At 46.4% G+C, this 8,809-nt stretch overlaps 1 protein-coding gene across 1 annotated transcript; it reads left to right on the plus strand.

The window, feature by feature from the left end:
- The first annotated feature begins 1,034 nt into the window (after window positions 1-1,034).
- DYRK3 (dual specificity tyrosine phosphorylation regulated kinase 3) lies at window positions 1,035-8,407 on the plus strand. Its single transcript, XM_027895142.1, has 3 exons — window positions 1,035-1,144; window positions 1,748-1,863; window positions 5,640-8,407. Exons 1-3 carry the CDS (start codon window positions 1,105-1,107, stop codon window positions 7,200-7,202), a joined length of 1,719 nt encoding a protein of 572 aa, XP_027750943.1. The 5' UTR covers window positions 1,035-1,104; the 3' UTR covers window positions 7,203-8,407.
- Window positions 8,408-8,809: the final 402 nt, after the last annotated feature.

The raw sequence follows: 8,809 nt of genomic DNA on the forward strand, positions 1-8,809 counted from the left end.
TGATGCTTCCCAGATAATTAAACTGTTGGACTGATTTGAGTGCTGTTTCACCAATGGTGATATGGGGATGATGGAAGACTTCCTGAGGTGCAGGCTGATATAAAACTTCTGTCTTCTTCAAGCTGACTTCCAGACCAAAAAGCTCAGCAGCCTCTGCAAAGCAGGATGTTAAACGCTGCAGAGCTACTTCTGTGTGGGCGACGAGAGCGGCATCATCAGCGTAAAGCAGCTCACGGACAAGATGATTTAAGGTCTTGGTGTGGGCCTTCAGTCGCCTTAGGTTGAAGAGGCTCCCATCGGTACGATATCGAATGTAGACACCGTTTTCAAAATCGAGGTCTGCCGTGGCCCTTTGGAGCATCACGCTGAAGAAGATCGTGAATAAGGTTGGAGCGAGAACGCAGCCTTGCTTCACACCATTAGCTATTGGAAACGGCTCAGAAAGTGTGTTCCCATATCTGACTTGACCGCGCTGGTCCTCATGAAGCGAGATGATCATTTTGAGGAACTTGGGAGGACATCCTAAACGTTCCAAAATCTGCCACAGACCTTTTCTGCTCACATATACGCTCCGTTGATTATACACCCTTGTAAGAGAGCCCTGATGTTGTAAAGCGCCACAGCTACCACCCCGTTCTGTAACTCCCACGCGAAACACAGGGTTCCAGTTCTGCACCGCGCGAAGTCCCCGGATTAAGCAAACACTGCCCTGGGACTCACAGGGGGGAGCAGCGACTTCAACCCAAATAAACCCCCGCGCGAGGAGATTCCCTCCACTCGGGAGTTTCACCACCCAAGCACCCCGCCTCGGCTCAACCAAACCGCTACCCGGGGCTGCCCGCGCCTCGCAGGATTCCTCTCCCCGCACACCGGGGAGGCCTCGAGGGTGGGGGGAGAGGAGCGGGAGGCGAAAACCTCGGCGGATTTTTTTTTGGGTGCGAGTGGAACCCGCCCCGGCCGCGCTGCGCAGGCGCGGGCGGGCGGCGGGCGGGGGCCGTTCCCGGGGCAACGGCCGGGGCCGGGGCCGGGGCCGGGGCCGGGGCGGCGGCGCTGGGCAGCGGGACCCGCCGGGGATGGGGCCGGGGCCGGGGTCCCCCGGACACGATGCTGCTCGGCAGGAAGCTGGAGGGGCCGCTCGGAGCGGGTGAGGCGGCCGGGAGGGGGGTCCCGCGGCTCGGGGGGGGGAGCGATGGGGGTGGCGGCTGCGGATTCGGGGGAGCCCCGCGTGGTTCCGCCCGTTCGCCTTCTCCTCCTTCCCCCCCGCCACCCCAACCCTGCCGCCCCCAGCTGTAATTCGCACATCTCTCTTTCTTTTCATTTTTTTTTTTCTTTTAAAGAGGATAACCTGCCTTAAAAAAGGATAGCCCGCTATCCAGCGGTTTGCCCGTTTTCCGCTCGTTTGGGATTACCCCGCTTAAAAATGGGGAGCGTGGTGGTTTTAATGCCTCTGCAGAGGGAGCGTGGCGTTCGTTTTCGGGGCTTCCCGAGGATGTCTTTGCAGTGCAGAACTTGGTTAACAAAAGAGGAGCTCTTAAACTGGAAAGTGTCATGCACATCGGGGTGGCCCAAGAGCTTCTCGCTCTGTTGTGGTGTGAAAATAGGGTTAAAATCGGAAGATCGTTAAGTAAATGAATGAAAATCGATGATTTTACAGATTAAAAGGTGGTAAGGGAGGTAAATTTGAGTGTTTGTCCGTTATCAGTGTGAGTGGTTGTGGCTAACTGGTTTGTATATGGGACACTTCCAGGCAGGTTTGGAGATGGATTATATGACTCCTATATGAGGATAGATGATTTAAGATATCAAGAGCCTTCAAATGAAGAACGCAGCGCCTCTGGACCCACTTCCCTTCCAAGACCTCAAGTGAGTATTTTAAAATCATCTGTGTCTTCGCATGGTGTTGTGTGGCACTGAGAACTATCCAGGAGCGAGATATCTCCCTACAGAGAAAAAAAAGTGGGATTTTGCAGCTTTGTAGTAGCTTATTAACATTACTGTGTTCACTATGCATAAAAATGATGTGCTGTGTTCACTGTAGAACTTGCTGGCAGCCTCAGGAATCCCATCTTAGTGTCCTCAGCTTGTGTTTTAGTCAAAAAAGTTACTTTACAAAGGGTTGAAGTGTTCTGCCATGTCACCTTGTACTGATAAGTCAATCCCCACACACACTTTGCTTTACCTCCTGCACGTTTCCATTTTAGTTTCCCTCATGAAAATTCCAACGGATAAGTACTTAGGAACAGCAGAAGGAGCAGTGTGGGTTTGCATGGCTGCCAAACATCTCACAAAAGTATCTTTCTCCTCTGAAAACTTGGGCATTATCTGTCACTTCGTCTGCTACCAAAATAGCTCTTGATGGACTGAAGGTGTTAACAGGCTTCTTCACAAGGGCTGTGTTCCCTCAGCAGTTGTGGAGCTGGGAGATCTTTCCTTAGATTGATTCAGCTGAGCACTAGTGGTCATGTTTAGCTGTACTTTTGTACACTGATCTGTCTTTTAGATGGGTTTTTAATGTGTTTTGGCTCTTGTTCAGTTCTGGCAGAAGGGAAGGAGCTTGAGCTTAAAAAAGTCTCACTCTCTAAAAAGTGAAAATACACATTTCCCCGAGTAAGATGCATTTGGAAATCATCACCTTGTGGGATTTTATGGTAACAGGTATTAGTAATTAATTTGGTCTGTGCAAACTCGGGCATGGGTCTGTGTTTTCCCTTTTTGGCAATGTTGAGGGAGAGCAGAAGGAATTTAGAGTTTTGTTGAGCAGGAGAGTTTGAAGAGTAGTTGGTTGGTTTTTTTTTTTTTTTTTAAACATTGCAGTGTTTTAAATTTTAGTGTAACTTCAGTTGTTCATTAGTGAACAAAAGTCAGTAGAACTGAACTCTCTAGTTAAATACAACTCCATGAGTATTTTGTTTGACTGGTGTATCTTATCTTCATCTGTTATTTTGACCCTGAAGCCTGTTAACTTCTTAAAGCAAGATTAAGGATTATATCATGCCCAGTTTTGCATGATGATACATAAATACAATACAGCCTCAGTGGTATCATGCAAGCAGGAACTGATCATGCACAGCATGCAAGCATGATACTCAATTTTAATGGGGAAGTATCTGGATTTAAGTGATATTTAGTTTCCTTGCAAGATTTTTCTCTTAGGATGTGATGTTATGTGAGAGTTGAGTCCTGGTGACTGCAGCTGCCCATTCCTTCATCTGAGCTGTAGGAGAACATAATTCTCTCTGCTTGGAGAGTACCTGGGTTGAATGAAGCCTGTTAAGTTCAGTGTTCAGAAAATACCTGATGCACTTTTGCAAAGCCAGTTGTGTAGGAATTGGACTGTTCCCTTGTCAATGAAAATGAAGTTTTCTATTAGTGAGAGTTTTGAGTTGTTGTCAGCCTCGTTTCTTGCCTGCTGATAGTGCTTTACCAATAAAACAAAAGCTGTGGTTTGTAAAATAAAGCTGTTGAGAGCAAGCTGCTGTTAGCCAGAAGTCATGTGTGCAGCTCGTCTGAGTTCAAGTGAAGATGGATCTATATTTGTGTCTCACCATCATGTGGCAAATGATTTTGGGAGTCCTCTAAGAATGAAAATTGAGACCTTACTACTGTCGAGTCAGGGTTTGAAATCCAAAGCCACGGTTCCTTCATTAAGAAATCGTTCCAGGATAAATGGAATAATGAATTCCTTGGTTATTTAGGGATTCAAAGGTACAGAATGTTTGCTATGAACAGCAGCACGAGCAGAGTTGCTGTTGCTCCCGAGTAGGGAATATTAAAACAAATATGAACCGAGCTCTGTGTTTATATTTTCTGTTTATTTGTAAACTTACTGTTTGGGTCTGCTGGACTGGATAGTCTTTTTAGCCAGCTCTGAAAAAAAAAAAAAAGTCATTCTTATCTCAGAGGGTCAGCCAGGCTCCAAGAAAAAGGCGTTTATTCGAAATTACCAGGGCTGGGCTTTGTTGTTTTTGCCTCAGACTCTGTGCAGAGGTGTGTCTCTCCAGTACACTGCATTTTTGGGTTGATAGGACCCAGAGGAGTGGAACTTAGTAGGATATATCCACTGGCCCCTCATCACCGTCGATAAGGACTGACTTCTGCAGGAAATGCCCAATTTTTGGGTGCTGGTGAGCAAGAATTAACATTTGAAGGCAGCACCAACAAACAGACCCTTTTAAGAGACGTGTGTAGTTGTTTTTGGCGAGAACATTCACTTCCCTTATTTACTGACCAAGCCAAGATGTTGGGCTGGGTTTAACTAAAAAGGAATTTGGTTTTATTGCTGTGGGGCTACAGGTTTATTTATATTTTTTGTTTGATTCCTGTATAGTTATTTTGGTTTTCAGGGGATTCGGTTTGGCATGTGTCTGAAGTCTTTATTTTTAGATTAAAGGACAAAATGGAAAACAGATGTTGCCACTGCAGCCAGGGCTTCCTCAGTGCTGCATGGGATGAGACAACACCTCTGTGCTGTCCATCAGCATGGGGTGTCAGTGAGCAGAAAAGGGAATAACTGCTGTGCTAGTAGGGAACTGACCTCTGGGGAGGTGCAGTATTTACTGAACTGCAAAAATGACAAGCTTGAAAACTTTCACAGCGTTTTTCTCACCTTCTATGGGTTCATTTCAGAGGTAAATATTTTAGCACAAGGCGGTGGTTACAGCCTGTGTCAGCTGAGTGTGAGTAGTCTCGATTATTCAAAGCTTTTAAGTCTGTCCTAAGATAGTTTTGCAGCTCTGTCTTCTCTGTGGTGACCAGACAGGACCCAAGGGAGCGGCTGGAGCTGTGTCAGGGCAGGGTCAGGTTGGATCTCAGGGAAATGTTCTTCCCCCAGAGGGTGGTTGGGCACTGAACAGGCTCCCCAGGGCAGTGGGCACGGCCCCAAGGCTGCCAGAGCTCCAGGAGGGTTTGGACAACGCTCTGAGGGACAGGGTGGGATTTTGAGGTATCCTGTGCAGGGCCAGGAGTTGGACTGGATGATCCTTGTGAGTTCCTTCCAGCTCAGGATTTTTGTGATTCTACCATACAATGGATACAACAGTGGTTTTGCCCTTCAAAGAGAAAACATGTTTGCTTGTTTTTTTTTTTTTTTAAAGGGTGGTTTACCTTGTCTTGCCCTGTCATCCTTCTGCTCCTCGCTCAGCTGGGGCACACCAGCCATATGTCACCTGCTGGGGTGTTTCTTTGTCTTCCTTTGGCATCTTGTCTGGCTGATATTCCTGCCACTTCTCTGCACGTTCGCGCTACGCTGCGTGTTCCAGACAGGTGCAAGTTGCATCTGTCGTTGGTTGTGTTGCTGCACCCACGTTTAAAGCTAAACATAGCTGCTCCCTGGCAGTTTGCTGACTAGAGATAGGTATTGTGTCCTTTTTGAGTGTTTGGCTGTCTAGGGTTTCCCTTTATGGATTTAAAAGCACGTTGCGTCTGTGCAAGTGCTGTTTCAGTGAGTTGCTTTCTCTTTGTTGTACCTTTTTATAACTGTGCTTGTAACTTAAACTAGTTTGATCCAGCATTTTATATTTGTCCCTAATAAATGCCAAAGCCATTGGTGTTAATGATTTTGTTTTATGTTGGTATTGCTTTAATTCTTAGTCCGTTCTTTAAAAGATAAACTAAAGTCCTTTATTTTTTTCTATCTGTAGGTTTCCATCAACAAACTCATGATGAAGGATCACTCTCTGCCTGGAAATCAGGTCAAAGTAGAGCAGTTATTTGAGGACTCTGGCAACAAAAGGAGCAGTTCTCTTCAGTGTGCAGGAGTTTCTGGTTTAGAAAGACCTCTCCCTTCCTTGTCAAAAGATAAAATCCTAGACAACATAAGCTCTTCTAAAACTGGTGGCAGGGCACTGAAATGTCTTTCCCAAGCTCCGGAGCAAGCTGTCAAACAGTACAGGCACCAGCTATCTGCTTATGAGCAGCAAGAGATATTTAATTTTTCTGAGATTTACTTTGTGGGTCCAGCTGCGAAAAAGAGACAAGGAGTCATCGGCGGCCCCAACAACGGCGGCTACGATGACGACCAAGGCAGCTACATCCACGTGCCCCACGACCACCTTGCCTACAGGTATGAAGTGCTCAAAATCATCGGCAAGGGCAGTTTTGGGCAAGTTGCCAAAGTGTACGATCACAAACTCCACCAGCACTTGGCCTTAAAGATGGTCCGCAACGAGAAGAGGTTCCACCGCCAAGCGGCAGAGGAGATCCGGATCCTGGAGCACCTGAAGAAGCAGGATAAAACAGACAGTATGAATGTTATCCACATGCTGGAAAGCTTCACCTTTAGGAACCACATCTGTATGACCTTCGAGCTCTTGAGTGTGAACCTGTATGAGCTGATTAAAAGGAATAAGTTTCAGGGTTTCGGTCTCCAGCTGGTGCGGAAGTTTGCTTACTCCATCCTGCAGTGTTTGGCTGCTCTTTATAGGAACAGAATCATCCACTGTGACTTGAAGCCAGAAAACATCCTCCTCAAACAGTACGGGAGGAGTGGAATCAAGGTTATAGATTTTGGGTCCAGCTGTTTTGAGCACCAAAGAGTCTACACGTACATCCAGTCTCGATTCTATCGGGCGCCAGAGGTGATCCTGGGAAGCCGCTACGGCTTGCCCATAGACATGTGGAGTTTTGGCTGCATCCTGGTGGAGCTTTTGACTGGATACCCTCTTTTTCCCGGAGAGGATGAGGCGGACCAGCTGGCCTGCATGATGGAACTTCTCGGAATGCCACCCCAGAAGCTCTTGGATCAGTCCAAGCGAGCCAAGAACTTCATCAACTCCAAGGGTCACCCTCGTTACTGCACCGTGACGACGCACGCGGACGGCAAAGTGACCCTGAACGGGAGCCGCTCGCGCCGGGGGAAAGTCCGGGAAGCTCCGGGGAACAAGGACTGGGTGACAGCACTGAAGGGCTGCGATGACCCCTTGTTTATAGACTTCCTGAAGGAATGCCTGAGCTGGGATCCTGCGGCGCGCATGACCCCCGGCCAGGCTCTGAGGCACCCTTGGATTTGTAAACGAGTGCCCAAACCGCCCCCTGCGGATAGAACCACCGCCAGAAGGGTCCCTAGCTACACAAGTTCTTTCCAAGGGACGGGTTCCAGGCTGCCTTCCGTGGTTGGAGGAGCCAACAAGCTGAGGGCTAATTTGGGATCTGACTCTGGTAGCAATATTCCGCTCTGTTCCGTGCTCCCCAAACTGGTCAGCTAGTGGGGGATGCTGGAATCCTGGAATAACATCCCTCCGTGTTCTGCCTGTCCGTTCACGATGTGCGAGGAAATTAAACGCAGAGGTGTTGTTTTTTTTAACTGAGTTACTTTTTATTAGAGGCCACATCCCGAATTTTCAAAGATCAGTCAAAATGTTCACATTTAAAGGGCTAACTTTTGTCCAGTTGCTTCACTTACACCGTGGGGGATATTCCATTTCTGGGGAGGTCAGCTCAGCTGGTGGGTACAAGGACAACGTGGCAGATGTTTAAAAAATGTTGTTTTAGAAATCAAACTATTTCTTATCATGGTTTAACAGACTCTCTTGCTTAAGACAGAAAGGGAACTTGATTTGAAATACGTATTTTCAGTTATCTCCAACTGAACTCTTTTTATTCCAGGGAAAGTTTTTACATCTCTTGTCAAAAGCACAAGTGCATTAATGCAATGCATTGGGAACTTGCAAATGGCTTAAGTTTTAAGGGTTTTATTTCTCTGCACTGCTTTTCCCTTATCTATCCTGAGATTTTAAAAAACTGCCATGGGATGTAGATACCAAATAAGGAATTTGTTGTTGGAAAAGAAAACACTTGGATGATAAAATTTCAAAGGAGCGTAGAAATGCCACAAAACACGAGAAATAGCTAAATAAAACTATGAATTTCTGTAACACTTACTATTTCCCATAAAAGTCTGTGGGAATTGTAGGGGAATTCGAGATCAGACCTGGTCCATCACAAGAATTCCAGATCAGGCCTGGTCCCTCCCAAGTGTGAGCCAGTTTGTTCAGGGCTAATGATGCAATTATGTTTCTTTGGAGCTCAGATTTCAATCATCAGTTCTGCCAGGTGTGTGTCTTTCGTTTTTCCAGTGTTGTTCCTCAAACAAAAACGTTGAACTTTTAAGAGCTGGTTTATATATAGATGTTTGAAATTTTGGTCATTTAAAAAAAAAAAAATTATCTTTTTGTGTAGAGTGAATTCCATTGAATTACGTGAAGCTCTTTTAATAAAATGCAAACGTGCCACTCCTGTCAGACAAGTAGAAGTTTTTAAGGCCTGGGATTGTGACTAGAAAATGAGGGGGGTGGGGGAAAACACATGTAATAATTGGAAGTGTGCTCTGAAATCTAAAAAAAAAACAATCTGTGAAAACATAACCAGGAAAGACTGGGAAGGTGCAAGAACTGGTGGATCCAAATGAAAAGATTTTATGGGAAGAGCTGCTTTAGTTTTAATTGCATTCCTTCGGGCCTTTGGGTGCCTACATTTTCTCATTCTTGAAATCCACGAGCTTGTACTTCTTCTTCCTTTATCTTCCAAGAACATGACAGGGTGGTGTGACCTGTCGTGACAACAGCACAGCTTGCTGAGGTGGTTCATTCTCGCAGCCTCATGGCCCGAGTCCATCACCAAAATCATCTGATCCCTTGCCAGGTGTCTGAGCACAATTTTAAATGCAGTTCAGAGCTTTTATGAACGGGAGGGTTTGAATTGAATGAGTTTCTCTGCAGCAGGTTTTGAGTGTTAAAATGAGGAGACTCTCAGGATGCAGTCACAGGGGTTGCCAGGGTGATTTTAAAGGTCAGGTGGGCACACATTGAGGAGG

This window comes from Empidonax traillii, unplaced genomic scaffold, assembly GCF_003031625.1.
Source record: "Empidonax traillii isolate 1590-97213 ecotype Southwest subspecies unplaced genomic scaffold, ASM303162v1 scaffold451:size1465578, whole genome shotgun sequence".
Taxonomy (NCBI): Eukaryota; Metazoa; Chordata; class Aves; order Passeriformes; family Tyrannidae; genus Empidonax; species Empidonax traillii.

Excerpts from the sequence above, each read along its gene's own strand:
- DYRK3 (XM_027895142.1), top strand. The coding sequence starts at position 1,105 with ATGCTGCTCGGCAGGAAGCTGGAGGGGCCGCTCGGAGCGG. Across the intron at positions 1,145-1,747 it reads GGAGGGGCCGCTCGGAGCGG|GCAGGTTTGGAGATGGATTA; the intron begins GTGAGGCGGCCG and ends GGACACTTCCAG. Across the intron at positions 1,864-5,639 it reads CTTCCCTTCCAAGACCTCAA|GTTTCCATCAACAAACTCAT; the intron begins GTGAGTATTTTA and ends TTCTATCTGTAG.